The sequence below is a fragment of the Hermetia illucens genome, chromosome 3 (assembly GCF_905115235.1).
Source record: "Hermetia illucens chromosome 3, iHerIll2.2.curated.20191125, whole genome shotgun sequence".
NCBI lineage: Eukaryota > Metazoa > Arthropoda > Insecta > Diptera > Stratiomyidae > Hermetia > Hermetia illucens.
The window spans coordinates 123384292-123410070 of NC_051851.1; the positions used below are offsets into that span (position 1 = coordinate 123384292).

At 39.7% G+C, this 25779-nt stretch overlaps 1 protein-coding gene across 2 annotated transcripts in view; it reads left to right on the forward strand.

The window, feature by feature from the left end:
- Positions 1-24963, forward strand: part of LOC119651918 (protein rolling stone) — a 122059-nt gene extending 97096 nt beyond the window's left edge. Inside the window, exons 1-5 of one of the 2 annotated variants that reach the window (XM_038055747.1) lie at positions 10309-10449; positions 10543-11010; positions 11300-11663; positions 11749-11929; positions 21913-24963. In XM_038055747.1, the coding sequence (XP_037911675.1) occupies positions 10696-11010; positions 11300-11663; positions 11749-11929; positions 21913-22333 (1281 nt within the window). In that variant the 5' untranslated portion in view covers positions 10309-10449; positions 10543-10695 and the 3' untranslated portion in view covers positions 22334-24963. Of the gene's footprint in view, positions 1-10308; positions 10450-10542; positions 11011-11299; positions 11664-11748; positions 11930-21912 lie in introns of those variants that run through there. The other variant, XM_038055746.1, reaches the window with a different exon arrangement.
- The last annotated feature ends 816 nt before the right edge of the window (positions 24964-25779 follow it).

The window sequence follows — 25779 nt, forward strand, 5'->3', positions numbered from 1 at the left end:
CGGACGGTAATTAGAACATTCTGCTGGACTACCTTTCTTTTTCCATATTGGAGTAGTGGTACTTTATTGCCAGTCAGATGGTGTTCTTCCTTTCTGATTAACCCGATTAAAGAAATATAGCATTGCAGTCATTATTCCTTAAAAAGTTACAATGTTCCGGAAGTGGGGTACTATCGTATCATTAAGAATCTAACGGGAGATAACCACTACAATTCTTCAACGGTGTTCTTCTTTATACTATGCATCCCTTTTTCGCTTTCTCTCCGGTGTTGGGGTTAGCAGCTCAAACTCTACCATGCCAATGATTGTCGCAATTTCTCAACCAGATTCAAGAGAGGAGACCCCCTGCTTCTCCTTTCATACACTCCGTTCAAGATTAAACCATCGGAATTCTCTCTTCTCACTGACGGGATCGAGGTTGAAATTCAAATTTGATCATGATGGCATAAAAATCACCACTTTTATGTGGCCATAACTTTTTAAGGACCGGCACGAAATTTCATCAGTTTTGAAGAGGGACACCTCCTCCTCCTCTTCCATACATGTCTCACCCCCTCCGGGCATGGAGTTAAAAATTCACCTTTTACCAATATTGGCCTAAGGGCATTATTAAGGAAGTATTCTTATTTAGATTTATGGTTAGGCAAAACACCAGTGATTTGATGTCCTGATGAAATGTAACCAAAACAAAATTATAGGCTTTTCAATTTCAAACAAACGTACTTTTTTTACATTATTCGAAAGTGAATATTCTCAAGACTACCGTGTTAAAATTATAGAAAGGGTGAGGCATTATTACTATTATAGTTATGCTCAATTAACACAAGCGGAATTGTTGTATATGCAACGCGTGGTTGCATAAGGTTCTAAATGGCTCAAAGGTCAAGAATGAATCTCATTTTAAGCTTTGGTTTTTTCGACTTCTTGTCCTCCGCACGTTGTTTCCTACTTCGAGGTGTTTCAGCCGTCTGCCTGGTATAACAGTATAGTTGCCTCAGTCGTTCCTCTGCTTTCTTTACTAAATTTTCCAAACTTCTGCCTAATTTTAGAATAGAATAGTTTCCAAATAAATTGAGGATGACAGCAAAACAGCATATCATCAGGTTTTCTTTTACTTGTCAACTCAGAAAAGCAGGATTTTATCTAAATCTGAAACACAGAGTTAACAACAGGAAGACATGGAAACCAGTAATGAAATTGTTTTTAATTATCGAACTGGCCGGACATTCAGACAAAATAATTTGAAGTAAATCTTTTTTATTGATATTTTTATATAATATAATATATTATATTTATATAATAACTCGATAGTACTGACTTGGAATTTAAGCCTCCATGCATATTAAGTTACTTACAGATATGGTGGGAGACAATGATGAGGAGATAACGCTCGCGCGTCCAAGATATTCGTGTAATAGCACACATGTTGAGCCTTCAGCACTAGTACTAGTTTACACTTTTTTCGTATATATAAAACCCCCTTCAACTCAATTTAGAATAATGCCATTCATTGCATGCAAAGGCTTTCACAGACCGCTTAATTTCTTGGCAATTGCTCCAGCTGTTTCCTAATAAATTGGAAGTGACCAATAGCTGGACAGATACACATCGAATTGATTTTAATTAGACCTTGTTTTAGACAAACTATGAAACTATGATCTCTTCATAAACATTATCATCTGCTTTCACTCTCTCTGCAAGGAATCTATACACCATTAGTGTTAGGTGATGGTAGCAGACACAAATATGAACTATTATTTAGCGAATACAACTACACGTTTATATGGTTGCTAATTATTCCTTGGTGCGGCATAGCGCGTCAAATATGCGCTATCGTACACGGTCTGCTGCGTTTCAATTCCCGTGGGACGTCCGCAGAACCTGCAACTCCTCCTCTATCGCTCTGCCCTAAGTTTTTTCTGGGGCGACCCACTCGTCGACCATCTTGGGAGAGTTGGCTTCATTGCAAGGGGTAGCCAGCAATCGAATTGTTGCCCCTCTTTAATATGCGACCTATCCATTGCTCCTTTCGCCTTCTGATCAAATCATCCCATCCATGTGCAAGAAGAAGAAATAACACCGGCAACAAAATGCAACCCTGGCACCGCTTTGGACCTCAAATTCTTCTGACAATTACTCCGATGCATCTTATGATATTTTGCTTCATTGTATGTTACTCTAATAGCAGTTATTAATTTTTCCCCCGTAGAGAGTACGCCAGATATATTTCCTTTTGACGCTTTCGAAAGTTTTCTCGAAATCGATGAAGAACAGATGAACCGAAAATCTAAACTGCACGCACCCAAAATGACCCTTGGGTGTTGATGTGGTCAATGGAAGATCCGATTGTGAACCGTGGTAAAGTTTTTTTCCACTTTTTCAGCTACTCGTCATCGTGGATGAAGAATCGACCGTTAGCGCCCCTCATAGAACCATCAAAGTATTTGCGGCAATGCTTCTTTTTCCTTAACCAGCGCAATAACAAATTTTCTATTTTCGAAGCGCACACTACGTTAAACTTCCCGCGATTTCGCACAGTATCTGGACTGCGACGGTCAAACTTCAATCATCGATTCTTAAGAAAAATAAAATCAAAGGCCTTGTGAGGTTTCAAAATTGACAGTCTGCGCAGTTTTTTTCCATAAACGAAATCCGCAGCATAAAAAAGTCAAAAATAAAGAAAAAGGTACGTCCAAGAATTGGTAGGATACCATTATTTTAGTACTATAGGTATTTTGATGGATAGCGGTGGACTAAAAAAGTCGCTACTGCGCCAGCTGAAATCTGCAACAACTGAAGCCATTCCTACTTTCCTCCGGCCTATTTCTCAAGAAGCGCCTTGGCTTAGATCAATGTCGCCTTATTAACCACTTTCCGGGCACGGTCCATGTCGTTTCGGCGCAAACTTTTCGATGTGCACGTTTCGCGTTTCAATGCCGGACACTTTGACACTCGAATTTGTTTTACTGTTTCTAAGGTTTTATGTACAAACAGGATCTTGTTAAAATGGTTTCCAGAAATGAAGTAGAGGTTTTCAGTCTATGAAATTGCTCACACAGGGTGATTTTCAGAAATCGATTTTTTGTTTTATATACATTTTGGGAGTCCACTGCAGAAATTTTAAATCGAAATTCAAAACATTTACTAAGATACAACAAATAGAAAAGCAAATGACTTACCTATAAAATGAAAACTGCAGTTTGTTGGTCGGAAACACACCTAAAATTCTATTCATCTAATTTCGCTGAAATTTTTACACATTGTTCTACACATCAGTAGTTCTGGCCCGAACCACGATTATGTATTTTCGTTAATTATTTCTTATTTTTATTCTGGGTTTTTAATGAAAAATAGACTCGACTTTTGAAGATTTTTTTTACAACTTTCCCATTTTAACGTTTTGTAAGATAAAATTATAATCATGGTTCGGACGATAGGGGCAAATATGCAAAATAAGAAAACGTTCAAATTTTTTATTTCAGATTATTTCAAATGGAGATGTGTTTCGCACCAGCTTTTTTTAGAGCTGCCCAAATTAACCACAAAAAAAAAACAAACAATTATCAAATTAGTTAATTGAACGTTTTATATCATAATTTTAATATTGCAATAATAACATATAACATGCTAACATACAATTATATAAAAATGGAAGTGGTTGGCATACATACTCGTTTATGATCGATGGACTCCGAAACCGTTCAACTCACCGGCTTGAAAATTGATGTATACATGTATTTTTGAGGGAGAAGGTTTTTACGATGTACAAGTTGCCATAAATCGCCCCTAAATTAGATGGTGCGGTGGCAGACCAACTTCTACACCGTTCACTCGATTGCCGTGAAGAAAAGGTTGAAAGTTCAACTCCGTCCTCGTAGGGGCTGAAGACTTTATGCAGAGGGAGAGGGGCGCTCCTCCGTTTAATCCTGATGAAATCTCGTGGCGATAACCCAACCTTTAAAAAGTTATGGTCTTCGATAATGTTTTAATTTTCAACCCTATTGACGTAAAAAGAAAAGATGGGGGAGGGGGGAGGGGAGTACGCAAGAAAAAGAGGAAGGACTCTCTTGCTCCATCTCTTGCTCCCTCTGTTATTCTAACCCTGTTACGAAATGGGGGGTATTTTGATATCACCATAGTAAAGTTTAATTTATCAGCGCCATTCCCGGAGAAGGGCAGGATAAGGAGAATAATTGAAAGGAAGAAGAGGGTCCCTGCTTACTAACTTCGTCGAAAAATTCTGGTAATCATCCCCCGTTGGAAGATTAAGGCGCCCTGAAAAGGGACTGTTTTCATAACATTAATGAGTTTGATAGGACAATAATTGTCACCATGTGCAAGGGTGGTTAGAGGGGGCCACACCTTCTCCACCATAAACTTTCCACCCCATCCAGGGATGAGTCTAAAACTATCAAAATTATTAAAATGCTACAGTCAGCCAGTAGAGTTGCTACAATATCTGAAAAACTGACTGGAAACAAAACAAATCAAACACTATTTCAAGGTCTAAGACATAAGAAAAGCATACATGATTTAATAACCTACGAATTCATTTTAAAAAGTGGCAAAGCATCACAAAAATACGGTGTACGAATCACAAATCTTCGAGCAAGCATCTACTTTCAGAGCTGCTTCCGAAGAGACAGATACACATCGTGGCGAAGCGGAACGCTTACGACACGTTCGACCAATGTTGAAATTCGAATTGGAAGCGAACAGATAGGTGTATCATCAGTTTACTCACTTTTTAATATGGCAGCGAGACTGTACGCAAAATTGCAGCAAATTTTTAACAAATTTTTTTTCCACGAAAAAACGAATTTCTTTGCTAAGCCCTTCCATTTTGCAAAAAAAAATCTAAAAAATAATCGTGTGTACTTCACTAGCTACACTTATATATTTAATGAAAAAAAATGTGTTATGCTTTTTAATGGTAATTCAAGGAGTTCTGTTATTATTGTGTTGTACGGTTTGTACGGTCCTACAGCCGCCATTTTGAAAAAAAAAATGTTAATAATAAATTACATAATAACAAAAACTCCTGATGAGTTTGTTAATCAATTGGTATATTACTTGTGGGCTATAATTTAAAAATGTTCTCACAGAAAAATCTCTTTTCTGGGGGCTCCAAACAGATATAACCCCTTAAAGGCCGATTTTTTGTGGAGTTTAAGGGCTTCATACAAGCGAAGAGAAGACACAAACAGAGCAAAAAATCCTCGGATATAGCCGCGCGTGGTTTCAATAAAAAGGTTTAGGTAGTATCATGCAAAGCAGACCTTTGATTTTTTTGTTATCAATTTTGTTAGAATTCACTGCATCTTAGGTATAAGTTATAAGTAACGGGAATAATTGACCCATAGTACTAAACACCCCTATATGAAGTAGCTTCCCCTTTCTGTGTGGAATAAAGTCAAGAACGTTGTCTCTATTGGATGCAGTCCACAACTGTTTTTGTTTTCTGGGAATAAGACGTGGTCCCCAGTGACCGTGCTTTGCGTAATCTCGAACTGCTCAGTAGTAGACAATCTACTGAGAATATTGTTATTTCGTCGATTCACTTTGTCAGTTTGATGAATGTTGTTTGAACATGAATATGTTAATTCCTGCTTCTCGACATTATTGATATTGCCGTCTCACCATGGACTGCTGCCTGGATTATTTTTTTTGGGTCGGATGGGAGTTCAAAATAAATAGGAGCATATTTTGTAACGAGAAGTTCCTTTAAGTTTTGTGGCGCGTTGTGGGAAAGATAAACCACACATTAAGGAAGGGCCGCAGCGACATTGCTGGTTAAGCTATGCAATAGAAACCGCTATGTTATAGGTAGAATGGCCTGTGGCCTGCCTTGAATTTACGTGGTTGACAAGCTTCTCAGGAAGACCTAAGGCAGCTGGAAAACACTACATCAAACCGGCATCGATGGCGAGTTTGCGTGATTAATTACTTTGCTCCTTACCTCGAACAACTTTACTGAATAAGACGAATCCACTGCTGTGATGCCTTCGTTTGGCTTCGTAATTTCAATAGTCTCGTTTCACCTAAATCGATTGCTTTTGTTACTTTTGATCAGGTCCCATCCTGCCCGTCACAGCAGAGCCTGACAGGATTTTGCTTATGAGATTCTGGTCCGGGTGAAGGAGTATCACATGTGTTTGCTAAGATCAACTGCACACAGTTTAAGCGAAACATCATATAATGGTCATTTACTTTCGCATGAAGTATCGTATTCATATTTACTCGCAGAGGTGAAGAAAATCGGCTCCCCCGTACATATGATGTTATATCTTCTGTTTTTCTTTAGCCTTTTCAGCGGCGTCGGCTCGTCGTTATCGATTGCGCTGTCAAAAATCTGATCTGGATGAAGACGCCGCTGTCACAATTTTTCCACGATGCATGCTACCTCGTATCGATCGCGGATACCCACTTTGGATATTATCATGGCTTTTACGCGAGACGCGGTTCACTGTCTTTTATAGTCGGCCAACACCCAGAACTATGGAGAACGGACGACACTTTGCTCAATTCTAGATTTGAGATATTCGTCGATACCTCGATCACAAAGAGCACCAGTTATGAAACGTCTCTTTCTCCAGATTGTGCTAATACGTGAAGAAATTTCATAACGTATGGCTGATAACATTGGCCCGAAATATTTTAGATATTGTTTCATGGGGAACACATGATGGATATTAAACATGAACGCTCGGCAGCCGATATTACAAAATATTACTTACAACTAGCGTTATTTATAGCAGCGCCAAATAGGTATCAATGAAGAATGAATGAACCTTCCATGCAAAAAAAAAAGGATCCCACACAAGATATCACATAGTACATACAATAATTTCACATGTAAAGAACAAGGAATCACGATTTCTGCGAACGATCAGTACTTTACTTAGAAGTTATATTATCACCAAATTGAAATCATCTTTTCACATCAAGTGAGAACAGATTCAGAAATCATTTTCTAACCTAAAGCCAGCTAAGACAACAGTCAATCATATCTAAATGCAATAGATTCGCAAGCGGCACTCGGCAATTATCGTGGCCGTATGTTACGAAGAACAATGATGTTAGCTGATGTTTTGTAATATAATACAAAACATTATCTAACACAGAAGTAATATCACCATCACTTTTGTAATGCAGCGATCTTAGGTGATTTGGTGATGTACAATATTTGGTGATGTCTGGATCAAGCTCGGTGATGGTAATGTGGCATTACACCTTCAGTTGTGCGTTTTTGACTGTAGCGATATGTATGCATAGTCTAAAAGCTGACTGCAGAGAAATCAACATGACTTGATACTCGAAATGGAAGTGGTTCCGTTGTTGCTGCTGAAGCAAGTAAAATAATAAAATCGATAACAGTAAGTAACAATTGTTCCTACAAACCTTTTCAAAAAAAAGTTAAAAGATTTCGACGCTTTCTGTTTACCACCCTGCTCTGTCGAGCTTCGGCAGTAAATAACTAACGCTATATCTCGTATTTGCGCAGCTTTCTCGTATCCTATTGAATTTAAGCCCGAAACTTCAGAGAGGACATTAACTGAAAATAAGTTTGAATTTATATGGTTTGACAAAAACCTTTTCGAAGATCGTTTTCAATTTAGGATTATGGATTGTGTGCATGATTTATGTAGTTGATGTATTTATTTCCATATTATTTGCAGTTAATGGCAAGGTTTTGTATATAACAATAACAAAGATGCTGCATTCTAAACAAGTCTAGAAGATACAGAACATGGCAATAGATGCTTTTTAAATCACTTTGTTGTGAACCCTCTCAATCACCTCAAAGTCTTCCCTGCTCGTCGTAACAGGTATGAATTTGTGGGTTAGCAACTACTAATTTCGAAACTTTACTGCTGGCGAAACGTCGACAACGCCTTGGACTGAGCTGGTCTAACGACGACGACCTTTAGCTATGGAAAGCGGCTTATAATTGGACCCTGAGATATGTGCATGCTCCGCGACAATGTTTTTGACGGTTCCCAGAATGATGGCTTTCTCCAACTCGATCCACAATTCCAGCGATGTATGATAAGTTAGACATTCTGGGTCTAAGCGAAGTGAGATGGTAGGATTCTGGAGAATACTCCACCCTTGTGACAATATGTTTTTGTAGTCTGGAAAGCTAAGGTAATTTTCAGTAATAGTTCGACATCGGATTCATCTAGTAGATGCGAATCTACGAGCAATAATGGATGGTCTGAATATTAAGGTGGGCTCTGACAACATTTCGCTCGGATATGTAATGGGGAAATATGGTAATGGGAACCTTACCGATAATTGCGGAAATTTGCATGTGGTCTCCCGATGGTTTTGTAAAGGTAATTAACGGTTCACTTCCCATCCATGATGGCGAGCAGCTGGAGAGGTGGAAGAAACACTTCACCAGTGGTAGTTAACCGTATCCCATCCGGGGCGAGTCCGTCTTTTGTGGATGAAATTGCTAGGCAAAGTAACAAGCGAATAGGGACCGTTCCTCCAAATAAAAGAGAAATCCTTTCGGCCATCAAAGTAGGCGCTGTATTTGAGAGTGGAAGAAGGGTAATGATTGTTGGGTTTTCAAAAAAGGCATCTCTGTTAAATGCGACAATTGGATAGATATCTGCATGTTTTTTGTCGTTGCAAAAATAACAGCTGAAATAATCCTGGAACTTATCACCTAAACATTCTAGAGGAACTAATAGTCATTATCAGAGCGACATATGATGGCACAAAATGTCACGTGCTGCATCGAGGTAAAATTTCGGAAGAATTTGAGGTCCGAATCGGAGCCCGCCATGGTTGTACCGACATTATTTCTTCCCGTTATTGATGACGTTCTTCATCCTTCCTTATCGGGATGACATGGAGGGCTACCATAGACCATCACATCTATCTTCAAATACCCCGAATACGCTGATGATATCTGTTTGTTTGGGAAAGTATCTCTGGATTTAGAAAGAGGGATAAGTAGAGCCGGACTGAAGATAAATACCAACAAAATCAAGGTTCTTAATCTTGCGGGGTACTGTACTGTTTCTGTCTCCATAAATGGGCAGAGCATCGAAGTCGTTGATAAATTTGCATATCTAGGAAGCGTGGTTCCTGCTCGAACTTAATGCTGACACTTATTAAGGAGGGTCGACAATTCAATTGTTGACTATGCCATGCAATGAAATGGTCGATGAGTGAATTAGCCAAGGATCACTGAACACAAAAGAGAAGAAGGAAGTTGGAACTCGTGGGCGAACTCAAGCACATTTCATCGAATCTTGAACAATGGCGTTTAGGCGTGGTTGACACGTTATGGTTCATCTAGGAGTAAGTGGCAACCATATGTTTGTTCTTTAATATTTTTAGAGAATTATTAGTTTTTTAATATTTTTAGAGAAAATGTATGTATTCTCAATCGCCTTCTGACAATTTCATAATTGTTCTTTAATTCTTCATGAATATTTACAAATTTATACGGTGAGAAAACCGCATTTCGAATTTCTCACCCTCGAAATCTCATGCTGCTCTGAATCCATTGCCTTCCGGCACATTTTGTACTTCCGGATTCTCATGATTTCTTTGATTCTGCCTTCTGACATTTTGACTGGAGCTGCCGTCAACCCTTTATCTTCCACTCCTGACTTCTGACCCTGCCCTTCTGACAATATTTCGTCCATATTTGTCAACTTGTCCTTCTGACAATATTTCTTCCGTATTTGTTAGGCCCAGGGAGGGGGGGCGTGGAAAGGGGGATTCCTCGGATTTAAAGCTTTCTCTAAATGATAGGGAGACCATGCAATTTTCAACCCGGACACAGATTTTCTCTCTATGGCCCTGGTACTTGTTAATATCTGCTTCTTTTGTCAAAAAATTCAGTGGGATGACTGTTACTTCAGGCAAAATATTTAAAGCTTCGAGTCATGTTAATTTCTCCATAGCGAACCTTCCGCATGATGCACATGTTTTGACTTAGACTCCTGCTTATAAATTATTTGGAGCAATTCTTTATGCATTTCTCTAGAGATGACCAAATGACCAACTGTGACTGCGCGTCTTTGAACTAAACCCAGATCCACTTCTTAACTGAAATCTCGATAATACTACAATAAGCAACTAATTTGCCCTAGGCGATCTATAATTCTGCTGAATTTTTAATTTCAGAATAAATAAAAATTAATTTGCACTAATGATTCCACTGTAACAATTGAAGTCTATTAGGAAAGCCAACACGAAACTTGAATTGGAATCATTCCACTGGTCAACGCATAAAAACAATAGTGGATACTCAATTATTATTGCAGTTCAATTAGAGACCGCTCTGGAGTCGGTTCTATGTGTTTGACCTTTCTGCGGCCAGTAGACGCACCGAAAGCCGGCATGCCTCTTCAAACTATATCAAAATTTTAGATAGCATTCGGGAATTTAACCCAAATGATCAAATCTAGAAATATACTCATTGTAAGCCTCCGTGGAAGTTGACATCATTTTTAATTGATTGCATTAATTTCTCTCACTTTACTCATCTTCAAATTATTCCCTCTTCTTTTGCAGAGTGAATAGGCCGCGGGGTGGACTTTCCGGGCGCAATAGTTGCTGAGTCAAGTGCAACCAAGCTCCAGTTACCTTGTATCCAGCGCAACCACTACATTGGAAGGTAGCAAAGCACCTGGAAAGGTGGGTGACTCTAAGAATGCGGATGAACGAATGGACAACTATGGTCGGACAGCGGATATAGTGACCATTGATCGTGAAATTTGTGATGGTGGCGGTAGCGGCAGAGACTGGAATCAAAGCCGAAATCTGGAGCCGTCTCATGAACACCAAACCTATCAACAGTACCAACCCCAGCTCTACAATAGTGCCGTGAACGGAGACGAGGACTGTCCAGCGGAGAACTGCTGGCATAATAAATTGAAGCGGCGTCCTAGTCAGATAATGATGGTGACCAAACTCTGGAACAGTTGCTTCCCGGAATTCTCCACGCAGAAGGTTCATCGACATAATTTTTATTTGTGCCAGGTGAGTTGATGTGGAATTCCTTACTAAAGGGGTATCTCCTGAATAAGGGTGGAGTAGAATATAGTGTGCATTTAAAATTATATTTTAAATAATTTCACTTCACTTTACTTCACATTTTTGCACGAACTCCTTGATTGGTTATGGTCTTTTGGGCAAATTCCCAAGTGGTGCCTAATGATGCCACTTAGAAATATGGATACCCGCAAATTAATGATGACGCTTTATTTGCATGTCAAAGGCCTCATAAACCAACGATTGAATGCGTCTTTTGTTACTTCCATTATTTCAGTGGCAACGGAACACCCAAGTTCGAATAATTTACCTCCTCTATCGATGGCTAACGGCAATAACATGTTTAGCCGTTTTGGTCTGTTCACTATTAGATGTTGGACGATCCGATGAGCAGTTTGAACATCATTATGCCAAATGGTGGATCTATTTAACGCACTGGGGCCTTCTAGCATGTACAGCCCAAGCCTGGCTAGGAGCATGGATTGTGACCCAAGGGATGATGGTGGAACGGGACGAGTTCGAGTTGGTGCGTCAGGCGAAGAAGAGCAAAATGCACCACGTCTACTGGGTCATGTACACGGTCGCAACAGTGTATTCATTCATAATAACAATGTGCTACTGGGCTCTGGTGCACAATCCGGGTAAATATTGTGGGAACCTCATTTCCATTTAAATTCAAACGATTTGCAATGGCGAATTTATATTTCTAATTATTAATTATTTCAGAAATTCATAAAGTGGACGCGCTCAACATAATGGTACACGTTTTCAATTCGGTCATCATGCTCATTGATTTGGCCATCGTGGGACATCCTATAAAATTAAGTCATGCTTATTGGACGACCGGAATTGGAGTGGTTTACGCAATTTTTACGGGAATATATTTTCTGGCGGGCGGAACAGATAGGTGAGTGAATTATTTAAAATGCATCGTAAAATATGCGCTTGGCTGGGTAATATTGTTGTAGTTAAATATATTGACTCATATTACTCTGATAATCGAAGAAGACACAATTATCAATTTCAGTGAAGTGTGGTGTTCTCTAATCTACTCCTTGGTGCTGTCGATCCGTTATTATGATATAATTTCCTAATTTGTTCTTATTATGTTCACTAATCTGCGTAAGGGGCCCTCGGTGTTTGCACGTTTAGGTGTTTTCGCTCCTTCCTCTTCAATTGGGTGTATTTTCGTCTCGTTAGATGTTAGAAATTGTTAAAACTTACTAAAGTGGATCTTTCGTCCTGCTTCTTTCGTCACTACGGCAAGAATATTATCTACGTATCTTACCCAGAATAGTGGGATTATTCCTTCCTTTCCATCTTCTTTTCATATATTAGTGGACCTCTTTTTTCACTCAGTCTAGCCTTCTTTCCTCTTTAGTAGTTCTTCTCGCAGGTAGTAGGCGCCCCTTTTACTAGTGTGCTGGGGGACAGAGTTTCTCATCAAGTAGTACCTCGTCGTTTGATACTTTCTTTACATTCCCTTGTATTCGCCCGATAAGGTCTTTCCTGTCTTTCACCCCATATTTGCTTTCGGGCATCAGATCGCTTAGTTTTATTACTATCGATTTTGCTAGTTTCTAGGCTGGTGATTTTGTTGCAACAATTAGCTCCCTTATTTTATTTCCAGGTTTATGAATTTTCGGGACACACCTGACCTTTTTAAAGGTTGGATTAGGCATTGTCACCGTTGATTGTCTCTTCGACCCGCCTTTTCTTGATTCCGGTAAAGGGTTTTTTCTCAATTCACCAAAGTTTCCATTGTTCAACTTGTCCATGACTGCTTTGGGGTTCCCCCATTTGTCCATGATGACAATCGCATTTCCCTTATCTGTATTCACATAGCAAACTGGTTTTCTCCTAAGGCTTTTAACGTTAGCTGCGTCCTTATTCCTTGTTTTGGTGCCCACGATGATATTTTGCTTTGGAAGACTCTCTTAGTGAATTGTATTCTCTAATTTCCTGTAAAAAGAGTTGATATTGCTTAAAGTTGTGTACAAAACAAAACCTTATTAGAATCGGTTTACTGTCTGTCTGTCCCACGCACTTTTCTCAGAAACGTGTGGAACACTCCACACTTGCATTGAGTAACATCGTTTTATGTTTGTAACGGGGAAGTCACCATGTAAATTTGTTTCACCAAATATACTCGTAGTAATGTGAGGTATCAAATGCCATCTCTCGATAAGTACTTCCGAAAATTCGCCTCGGTTTTAACATTTGATGCACAAGGGAGGAGTGTGGGAGCTAGAAAATGATCATTTCTTTCATGGGCTCATTTTTTAGAGCTTCCCAACCGACAAATCGGAAAAAAATCACGAAGCTGCCACTATATATTCCTTCACCCCCCTCTGACATCTTCTTCTTCTTCGGTTCACAGGCGAGGCCAGCTCATCGTGATCTAGTATATCAAGCCACCGTTGTTTCGGCCGGCATTTTTCCGTCGACTTTAAACAGTCTGATATAATATATATATATATGACATTAAGAGCTAGAAGCAAATGGGCCCTTGTCACCGAATCCAGTCTCGAAGAACTAAATAAAAATTATTCGAGTTTTCTATCTCCCATCGATGAGCTTGGTGGGATTGTGAGCGAGTCACCATCAAACAAGCACCCGATCCAATTCTCTTAAAAATTACCTTGAAAACATACTCCAACAATTTTTATTGAAAGCTTAAAATCCTGCTAGTGGTCTCCTTCGCTTTTAGGCGTCCACTAAGCGTCATAACTTTAAAGCCGGTTGCATCAGTAGTTATTAATCGTCCATTACATAGCCAAAGGTTCTCGCTCTTATTAGCATGCTCAATAGGCCTTCTTCTGCTCCAATACAGCCCTCAGGACTTCAGCGCTAACTATTAGTGTTCTAGCACAGATGGGGAAGCTAGCCCACCATCCAGTTCCATAAATGTCCTCTCAGGTTCAGTGCTTCAAACGAATTTCTCTCGCTTTCGCTGCAATTTTCGCGTAACATGGTACGAATTTGCGGTGATAATTAGCCGACCTTAAAAAAAAGCTTTACGCGGTTTCTGGCCGTGGAAAGTTTAGCCCTTTTTTCGAGGAACCTAGGTTCTGGCCTCATCCTCTCTTGGAGAACACAAAACACTTGGGTTAGATTAGCATCTCGGAACCGTTAAAACTCTTCCCTTAACTTTATTATGCTCGATGGAATTTTTTGCGAAGATTATTTAATTCACCCACGATTACAAGCAATCGAGGTGGAAAGAACACTTCTCCACGATTCTTAACCGTATCGAATCCGGTAAGGTACCTCCTCTTGTGAATAAAATGGCTAGTCACTGTTATATGGGGATGCGGACTGTACCTCCAAGCAGAAACGAAATCATTTCGGTCATCAATGCACTCGAACGGAGAAAAGCCGCTGGGCTTGATGGTACCCCCGCAGAGTTATTTATCGCTGCATCTGGAGTTACTGCAGATTTGCTACTTCCATTCATACGGAAATCCGACACTTTCCTAGAGAGTGGAGAAAGGGGATGATCGTTAAGATTCCAAGAAAGGTAATCCGTTCCGCCTATGACAACTGGAGGGATTTCTGCCTATTCCCTGCCATCGCAAAAATAATAGCTAAAATAATCCCAGAATACATCAAAGTACATCTCAAAAGCTTGATCAGCAGACCACAGGCTGGCTTCCGCTCCTCATTGTCCACATCAACACCCAACAGATTATTTTAGAACAGTGTGCGAACGATTCGAGAAAGCTTATAATATCGTGAATAGGGAGTGTATCTAGTGAGCTCTTCGCAGGAGCGCCATTCTAGAGAAATTAATAGCAATTATCAGAGCGACATATGATGGCGCAAAATGTTACGTACTGCATCGAGGAAAAATCTCAGAGGATTTCGAAGCGGAGTCATCTTGTCACCGATATTCTTCCCTCCTGTTATCGGTGACGCTCTTCATACTGCCTTGTCCGGAGGAAAGACGTAGAGGAGTTCAATGGACGATGTCATCTTTCCTGAAACACCTCGACTACGCTGATGATATCTGTTTGCTATCTCGCCGGTTAATGGATCTTGGCCAAATGGCTCTGATGAATTTGAAAAGAGAGAGAACTTAAATACCAACAAATCCAAAGTTCTCAGACTGACAGACTGCGCACTTTACCTGTCTACGTTAATGGGAATCGTGGTTTCTGCCAACGTTAGTACCACTACTCTTCTTTATTTGTGCTCTTTCTGTGTTACTGCATAGGACTAGTACATGGAAGTGATCTCGACTGTCATTCAAAGGCTCCAAGCCCTTTGTCAACACCTGTCGGCATTGTATCATGGAAGCACGCTGTATACTATTACAAACGAAGAACTAGGTCGGCATACAGGCCTGGCACTCGAACCCACTGTAATCGGAAGACGGAAGTGGCAATGGATAGGTCACATATTAAAGAGGGGCGAAAATTGCATTGCTGGCAATATCATGCAGTGGAATCCACTCTCCCAAGAAGACAAGTGGGTCACCCAAGGGCACTTAGCGCAGAGTGGTAGAAAAGGAGTGCAAATCTTTTAGGATGCAAGCCTCTTCAGGTAACCACGAGTGATGGTTCGTAGGTGTGATTGACGCGCTATACCCCATCAAGGGGTAAATAGCAACCAAAAAAAGAATGCAAAATATTTAATGCTTAGAAGAGTCATTCGAATTTGGTTGAAAAGCGACTGAAAGAAAGCCAGCCAGCTGGAGGGGGCTTGACAGCCCACAGCTCAGCAATTGGCCCAAGGTTGAGAGGAGCCTACCGCCAAACTCGCCTTTAGCTCGCTCCAGAACATGCGAATTGTACGATGGAGCAATAGGCCGTAGTCATACTCTCACACGAATGCAGAATACGACGAAGGGAATAACCCGTTCTTCACCTTAGAGCAGGTATCTTCTGGCGGCTGATTTTGTCTCTTCTGGTGAAGCGTATCATTAGATGCGAAAAGGGATTTTGTCTTCACCACAGAGCACAGATCACGCGGACTTACTACACAACATTAATAGGTCTTCTTGAAAAAACATTGTTTTCATGGACCATATCGAAAAACCGATAAGGCAAAACCGCCGATACATGCAGGAGGAGAATGTACCGCAAATGCCATGGCCAGCCCGAAGCTAAGACTTGAATCCAATCGAACATTCATGGGATAAATTAAAAAGAGAACACGGCGTAAAACGCCAATTCAGCCAAAGAACAGGGGTTAGAAGATACAGTTGAAAATGGGAGGCAATCCCACAAGAATTCGTCAAAAGTTTTGTCCAGTCAATGTAGAATCGGATGGAAGCTGCATTCGGACATGCACGCTGTCTGTCTGTCCGTCTGTCTGTCTGTCTGTCACAGGCACTTTGACACGATTGACACCAAATTTGGTGAGAAGGTGGGAACTGTGGACCCCCAGACATGCAGTGAGTAATATCCTCCTACGTTGAGATTTAGGGGGGGTCCCCATACATGTAAAAGGAGGGTGTAAATTTTTTTTTTCTCCAAATGTAGTCATGTGGGGTATCAAATGAAGGGTCTCAATTAGTACTTTTCGAAACCGGTCTTAGTTTTGAGATTTGTTAAAAAGGCGGGGAGTGGGAGGGGTGCAAAGTGATGATTTCTTTAACGGAGCCATTCTCAGAAACTACCCAACCGAAAAATCTGAAAAAAATCATGAAGCTGCCTCTATACCAGCCAGCCCGAAGCTAAGACTTGAATCCAATCGAACATTCATGGGATAAATTAAAAAGAGAACACGGCGTAAAACGCCAATTCAGCCAATGAACAGGGAATGAGCTTACAGTTTAGGTGTGCTGTGGTACATAATATTAACGCTTCAGAAAAGAAAATAACAAAAAACATTTAAGGACAGACATGTGCGATTTTTTGTTCTCAAGTGAATTAGATCATTCTATAGGAATTTATTAAGTTGCTTCAAGATTCCCCGCAACGTACATGCCAATACTGAGGTTTGTTCGTCAGTGTCGCTCTTTCCAAACAATGTTATCAATCCTATTTCTTCAAGATTACCAATTTCTACCACCATTTGGACATTTCGGCTTTTGATTTTTTCCTACCATAGCGTAGGACTTATTTGGATCTATGTACTTTTTAAGGATTTGTGTAAAACACACTCAAACGAATCGATTTACTGGTTCTCTATCTGCTTGTTTTTTAAGGAGGTGGAAATCTTTAGAAGAAACGCCAATAATCATATGACCACCCCCGACTCCCCCTCTACCCCTTTGAACCACCTTTAGGTATTACAAAACGGGGCGGAATTAGGTTATTTTGGCTAGACCTCCTTCACCTCTTCCGCTTTTCGTAGTTTACTTTGGATCGTTGCGATCATCGAGTCGATCACCTCCCAATCCTTCTGGCAAGCTACCATTCTCCAGACAAAACTTTCCGGTGAAAGCATTTCACTTAGAGTTTCCATTAAATTCCTCCTTTCTTTCACGAACCGCGGGAATTGGAAGAATATGTGATCTAGGTTCTCTGAGACCCCATCACAGATTGATCAATCCTGTCACGTGTCCACCACCAAGGCCGGTGAGAAACTGTTTTCTCTCCAGCTACTCCCTGATGTTAGGGATCAACCTATGTGCCCCACGATCATTGTTTGAGTGGTCCCATCGCGGTTGTCATCTAATTACAAATCTCTCCCTTTAGGCTTTTTCCCTTCCAATAAACGAGAGATGGACTTGATGCTATATATGTCCATCATCTCATCTGCCAAGACGCCAATTGGAAGAACGCCGCATCATCTGAGACGGTCCTCAAGGTAGAACAAACCCTTCAGGTTGTTCTTCTGTAGACCACACTCATTTTATGTGCGGTAGATAAGATATGCAGCGCTGATCCCCAAACAAGCAATGCATACAGCAAGATGGAACTCATCACCCTGCCTACAAGCTTGCAAGTATGCCGCGGACCTCCAACATTCGACATCATTCTTGACAAAACCATACTGGCGGTGGATGCCTTTTTGCTAATATCACTCCACATGCTGCTTAAAACGGAGCTTTGCATCTATCATCATTCCCAAGTATTTGATAGCTAACTTGGAAGTGATGATATGATTCCCAATTCTAATGCAGGCGGAATTTCTCTTATGATGCTTGGTGATGAAGACCGCTTCCGCCTTTTCCTCCCCTAGTGCAAGTGGTAAGAGCATTGATTACTTCGCGCGAGTGCAACTCAGTATCTTGGAGATTCTTTGCAACCACTACCAGTGTAATATTGTCGGCGTAGCCCACCACCGTGGCCTCCTGCGGAGCCGGGAGATTAAACACATCATTGAACAGAACCTACCCAACCGAAAAATTAAAAAAAAATCACGTAGCTGCCACTCTACGAAGCCTAGGCTGCCGGTATTTGTTTGAATAAAGTTAATAATAGTATAATATATTACCATAATTTTTAAGGTTTTGTTTGTAAAACAAAACCTTATTAAAATCGGTACAATGTCTGTCTGTCTGCCTGTCCGTCTGTCCGTCTGTCCGTCTGTCCGTCTGTCTGTCCGTCTGTCCGTCTGTCCGTCTGTCCGTCTGTCTGTCTGTCCGTCTGTCCGTCTGTCCGTCTGTCCGTCTGTCCGTCTGTCCGTCTGTCCGTCTGTCCGTCTGTCCGTCTGTCCGTCTGTCCGTCTGTCCGTCTGTCCGTCTGTCCGTCTGTCCGTCTGTCCGTCTGTCCGTCTGTCCGTCTGTCCGTCTGTCCGTCTGTCCGTCTGTCCGTCTGTCCGTCTGTCCGTCTGTCCGTCTGTCCGTCTGTCCGTCTGTCCGTCTGTCCGTCTGTCCGTCTGTCCGTCTGTCCGTCTGTCCGTCTGTCCGTCTGTCCGTCTGCCCGTCTGTCCGTCTGTCCGTCTGCCCGTCTGTCCGTCTGTCCGCCTGTCCGCCTGTCCGCCTGTCCGTCTGTCCGTCTGTCTGTCTGTCTGCCTGTCACACTTTCCTCAGAAACGGCTATACCAATTGATTTGGTGGGAAGGTGGGAACTGTGGACCCCAGACATGCAGTGAGTAATATCCTCCTACGTTGAGATTTAGGGGGGGTCCCCATACATGTAAAAGGAGGGTGTAAATTTTTTTTTCACCAAATATAGTCATGTGGGGTATCAAATGAAAGGTCTCGATTAATACTTTTCGAAGCCGGTCTTAGTTTTGAGATTTGTTAAAAAGGCGGGGAGTGGGAGGGGTGCAAAGTGATGATTTCTTTAACGGAGCCATTCTCAGAAACTACCCAACCGAAAAAATTGAAAAAAATCGTGAAGCTGCCTCTATACGGTACCCAGGCCTCAAAATACTCTCCATATCGATATCTGTTCAAATTAAGTTAATAATAGTATATTACCGTATTTTTGGGAAAATTGAGTAAAAGTTAATTTCAGAGTTGTAAAAGTTGGTAGTAGTATAAAATATAATATGAAGCATATTATCTCCAGGTTTGATCAAAATTATACTATTAGTAACAAAGTTACAGTAGCTCAAAGTTGCTTTGCCGTGTAAATTTACAACCCGAGGTACTAAATCTGATATGCTAAATGCATATTCTTAACGGGCTACGTACAAATAGGATAGTTCTGCACTCAAATATACTCACACAAGAAACAAACAAAACCTTTCATACCTGAAGCTCCCAGCTTCCGGTTTCCCGCCTTGTTGGTAATTAACTGCAAAACCCCCTTCAGTTCATGCTGGAATCATAAAATTCTGCAACATAGTGCAGGCTACTTAAATGCAACACGAATAAACACGAATTCTCTTTAAATGTACACATTCTTCAGCCGCATGCTTTTTCCTTCAAATTTGTTCTAGAATCTGGTTGATAACTGCTATAAATGCACAATACTTTATAAGTGCAAAAGAGGGTTTAGGCGAATTAAATGCACGCCATGTGTTTACATACGGTTAAATGCAAACTCAAGTTACTTCGTTAAACAAATGAAAGCACTTCCATGCTACACACATATACAGGCTTTTTTTTTTATTTATTTACTGATTTTTTGTTGCTTTTCTAATTTCTGCTCTGTTTTTCGTGATCATTTCGAAGCCCAATTATTATACTTATTCAAATCTACGTATTAACTTATTGGTAAACGATCGCAAGCTTGGAATTTTTTTTAAAGGCTCAATGTTAAAAAAAAAATGGCACCAAATTCACTCAAAAATTTAACGTTGATGGTTTCGAGGCCACTTCTGGGTGACTTCATAGATGGAAAGTCCAGGTACATATTTCTTTTCATTAAACGGGTGGTGAAGTAGTTAAGGCTGACTTCCAACCTGGTAATAATTGATTGGTGAATATTTCGCTCTTGTACTGAGAATACGAAAATGGTTGCACCTACAACGGTCCGGAAGTATTTTCATAATAATGAAAATGTTCATCTTGAATTGATTGAGGAAGCCGTCTTAAGGAAAACTACAACTGAAACTACATTTTACACAACCACTCAATTTGTTACTAAACGAAAACTAAATTTTCGTTTATTATATTTGTCCTATTTCTTATTCATTTTTTTTTTTTAAATAACGACTGAATTTCATTCATTAATTCTTAAGCGATTTTTTTTAAATCCACATTTTGACGGATAAACCCAACAAATTTGCAATTGTGTTAAGGGCGGTTACACAATATTGCATTTATCCGAGCTGCGGCTAAATACACAGTCCAATTAAATGCAAACGATTTTGAATCCACTATATTGAAAGCAGCCAAGTTTGGTGTAAATCGCACGATTACTAACAAAGTTTTTATAGGTGAAAGTTCGTCGCTTCAATGCAAATTCTAAGACTTTGAATGGCAGTACCAGCCAAATATGAATATTCTGACATAGTATATGCATATACATTCCGTTCTGGATACAAATGGAAGAAGTGTCCACTCAAATGTTTTTGTATAAGAAATACAAATTCTTCTGGTTTCCGACTTGTGTTACGATGAGAATTCAGCGTTACATCATCTTGGCACCAACACGGTCACCAAAGCTGTCAACCAACGAAACTCCCCTAATAGGTTAGCCACTTGTGAACACCGACTGCCCAAGATAATATAAGAAACCGGACGGCACGTGCTGGAGCTAACCCGGCTGTTAGCAGTTCGGCGAGGTGAGGGACGGGGTTCTTCATTCTCAAAGAGATTTTATCACGTACCTTGGCTCAGTAATCAACAAAACTAAACCTACCCGGGGAAACTACTCTAATAGGGACGTGAAGTCTCGAGACGGATTGATACCGCCGGAAAATTCAATCCCAAATTCGCGGGGCTCGAAATCTCTTTCCATTCTCCGTTCCTAAGACTTTATCGATGTTATAACGCACAACAACTTCTTCCCTTAAACTTCTCTTCTTTCAGTAGTTGTAAGCATAGGTTAAGCTTATTGCGTTCTCCTTGAAATAAATTTCGAATGTTGTTAATCCTGCTACGCCACAAGGACAGCAAATAATTGGAGTGTACTCTATTTACTGTCCGTTAATAAATAAGAAAAAAATAACTCAATAATGAGCAAGTTCTGAACATACAGCAGTGTGGCGCCATACAGCCAAACACAAACGCCTAGGGTAGTGAGATCGAAAGCTTGACAGCCCACCAAATTAACCATTGTTCCGTCTAAAACAAGCGTAATACAAAGAGGTCTAAACAGAAGCAGCAGTTTTTAATAAGTGCCAACAAAGGCTTAATTGTACCTCATGCTCGTTAATCACTTGACTTTTTCGCTTATCGGATGCTTGATGGGTACATCTTATCGGAGAATTCTAGAATTATTGCTTACAAAGCTCGTTTCGCAAATATTTTTGTTAAGGAAGGGTATTCCAAAGAAAAGTAGTTATATTTGCCCGAAACTGGTTTCCCTGCATTTGTTCAATTTTATTATTTCCCATAACTTTACGCACTTGTACCTAATTAGTTTTTGTTTCTTCTAGGAAAAACAAGAAAACTATTTATCCTCTGCTGGATTGGACGAAACCTGGCAAGGCAATTGTCGTAACCGCATGTGCCATTCTGTTTGTCTTTGTAGTACACTTTGCTGTTTATTGTATGTACCGCTTGCGAATCTGCCTATTCACGAAACTTTGCATGCGAGGTACAGCCGAACGAGACAGTGAACTGGGGGAAGGACTTGATCCTGAGCGGCAGCAACAACAGCAGCAACCGCATTGTCAGTATGAGTCTAGCACTGAGCAACTTCAACAACAACAACCGCAGCAGTATACTAATGTCTATCAGGATACTACCAAGAAGAAAAAGAAGATGTCATCCCTCAGTCAAACAGTATCGGCCATTGAAAGTAGTCAACGGGAACATTTCTTAAATTCTAACAAAATCGTCGAGATGAAAATGTAGAGACCGGTGTGGATGGCGTTTGAGCCAATTTCATTATTTTGGAAACGAGGATCCGATAAGCGTTTGAAGAAGTATTAAAGTGCATTATACTGTCAGGTGGTCTATTTCAGCAAATGTTGGACATTCGGCAATTTTCGAGTCATAGCTCGTATTTGTTTGAAACGATTTAACTGATATTTACAGGATATCAGCAGCCTTGGCCTTCTTGATTAGGTCCTTTTTCTAAACTTTGGCAAACGTTGACGTCTTGTTTTGATTGAAAAAATGTTAACTTTAAAAATGCAACTGACAAATTGGAGACAGACGCCGCTCTATCTAAGAATGCAGAATTGTGATGGAATCTATGATTTATTTCAATTGTTGGAAGATTGAAATTCTCGCTAAGAATTACTTTTGATATTGTATTTCGATAGAAGTAGTACCATAGTCGCGCACTATTTATCGATAAGGAGAGACGAATGCTGATACGTTCTCAAAAGTGGAATTGTTGAATTTTAGCTTTATACCAAAACTGCACCCCTTAACACTAAATTCATGAAGTTTGAACTGTATCCAAAAGAATATAATCAGCCAAGGTAGCAGGGGGTAAAGGTTTTTGGCATCACTATGACTTGCACAGTTTTAGCACAAAGTGATCGGGCTTTTCGTTGATTTTAATGCTTTACAATTTACAAAGTTCCTTTACATTTCCTTTACATTTATTCTAGCATTAATTACAGGTGGTATTTATTTTCGTTATTACCATAGGAATAATCTCTCTGAAAGTGATTGAGAAAGGCTGTTTCCATAGATCGGGGTTTTCAATGAAAGCTCGATTGGTGATTTCATCCAGACGTGCTGAAAAGTTAAAGGCAAACCTGAAATGATACTATAAGAGGCTGCTTTATTTTTCACCTCCTTCTATTTAGATGTTAATTACTTATAAGGCCTACTGGCTATTTCCTGATTGTCAACAGAACAAATGAAATCCATCTCTAGCGTAGTAAAAGCGAATATAATAAGCTTATTCCCTTTTCTATGAAGTAAGATTCGGAATTGGCATTGGTTTGCTCAAAATTTGGATGAATTCAGAAATATTTGGTTCGAAATAGATCGCATTTGATATTCCTTAAGGCGTAGTTTTAAGTTTAATTAATGGCGGAAAATTTATTCTACTGATAATTGTGGGTATTACATTTTGATATTTCTTAATTTTTCATTTCCATTTGCGTCACTTTCATTTTTGGTGGTAGCGCAAAGCGTGCAGTTGACTCCCTACAACTACTGGCGGCAAAACAAAACCAAACTAATTAACAAATAAGCTTCACTAGTTTAGCTTGAATGTGATAGTAGATTTAGTTGTTCGAGGTCACAATATATGTAGCTGGAATTAATAGTTAAAAAATTGTCTAGAAATTCTTAGTAAAATAACCTAGTTAGCCAGCTGCCCGGTTGTACCTATAACGCCTGAGGGGGTAGGTATCAAAAACTTGTAATAGAATAACCAAAAGTAACCATTCGGCAAACTGATTTTGTATAACGACGCTCAATACTGAATTTTGAACTATTGTTACATCTGATTTACCATGTGAAAATCTGCTGGTTTTACGTAAGTCTGTCACAGTTTGTTTGCACCCTTTAGATTGCAGATCGGCTAAAGCCAGCGAAAAGACCTCGAAATTTTAACTAGACTTTGCCCGAATTTCAAGTTTGCAGTTTTAAGGGTCCTAAGTCCCATTTGTTCCAACGTTTCTGTATTCAATTGCTCACTATTTGTAGATCGTAACATATCCTTAAATTCAAAGAGTTCAACTCTTCATGTAATAATTTGAATGATAGGAAAGAAGGTTTTGGATTTTCCCTTTAAATTGGCAGCCGATTCGTAATTAGAGAATTATGATAAGTTGACAATTAGATATCTGAGCAATAATTAAGCGTAATTCTTTAGATTTATAGTTGAACCTAACAACACACCAAAAGGAACTGAAGGCTGTTAGAAAATAGTATGTTCTTTTCTAATCTAGCGTTTAGCTTTTAACTTACACTTATCGTCTAACTTAGTAGATTTCACCGCCAAAACGAAAACATTCTATGAAAGTATTGCTCAATGGATTAATATGATTAATTTGATGGAAGGTACGCTAGTAATATAATTCCAAGAGGGTATTAAGTAAATTTTGAAGACTCCTAAACAAAACGGTAGCACGGCCGCCAAGCAAATGCAACCCTCTGGTAGGAATGAGGGACAAACAAATATGGAAACAATTTACCTGACCTGTTCTAAACCCCTTGCGGGATGAATCGCGAATTAACACGGATCGTTTGTAACAAAAACAATAATCTGTAGGACATCGTGGTAAATTTTTCAAATAATACAAAAAGTGAATTAATGATTGTATCTTACTGAATAAAAATATATATTGTATAGAATATGTGAATTAACTATTTTTGTATAGAAGTCAGAGATAAAAAATTCAATTAATACCTTTCAATAGACTTGATCTTAACAGTAACCTTGATCGATTAGTAAAGTAGAAATTTGAATGAATGTTAAATGAAATTGCATAATTGTAGACAACACATGTAATTCAAAGGAAAACAATTCACATGTATTCGAAAAAATAAACAGAAAAGAATGAAATTTGAAGTAAGAATGTCATTTTTATTAAGGTTTTGTTTGCGAAGCAAAAGCTTATTAAAATCGGTTCAACGTCTGTCTGTCTGTCTGTCTGTCACAGGCACTTTTCTAAGAAACGGCTATACCGATTGACACGAGATTTGGTGAGAAGGTGGGAACTGTGAACGCCCAAACATGCAGTGAGTGATATCCTTCTACGTTCAGATTTAGGGGGGTGATGATTTCTTTAACGGACCCATTCTCAGAAACTGCCGAACCGAAAAATATGGTGCCCAGGCCTCAAAATACTGTCCATATCGATATCTGTTCAAATTAAGTTAATAACTGTATATTACCATATTTTCGGGAAAATTGAGTAAAACCTCCCTTAAGTTTATCCCAGAGTTATAAAAGTTAGTAGTAGTATAAGGGATAATATGGACCACATTATCCCCAAATTTTATCAAAATCATACTATGAGTAACGAAGCTACAGTAGCTCAAAATTGACGTGTAAATTTACTGCAACTAAATATCAATATCATACTAAAGGGAGTAGTCAAACATGCTAAATGCATATACATAACGGGCTACGTACAAATGGGATAGTTCTACACTCAAATATACTCACAGAAGAAACAAAAAAAAACCTTTCATACCTGAAGCGCCCACGGTGTAGATTCAATCATACCCTTGGTATATCTGTTCAAAACAAGTACAGTCGAACCTTGATAATACAAACTTGGATAATTTGAAATCGCGGACAATTCGAACTTTTCTCTTGGCCCCTTGAATTTCCTATAGTAATAAAACTAAAAAATCGTAGATAATTCCAAGCCTTTTTGGATAAT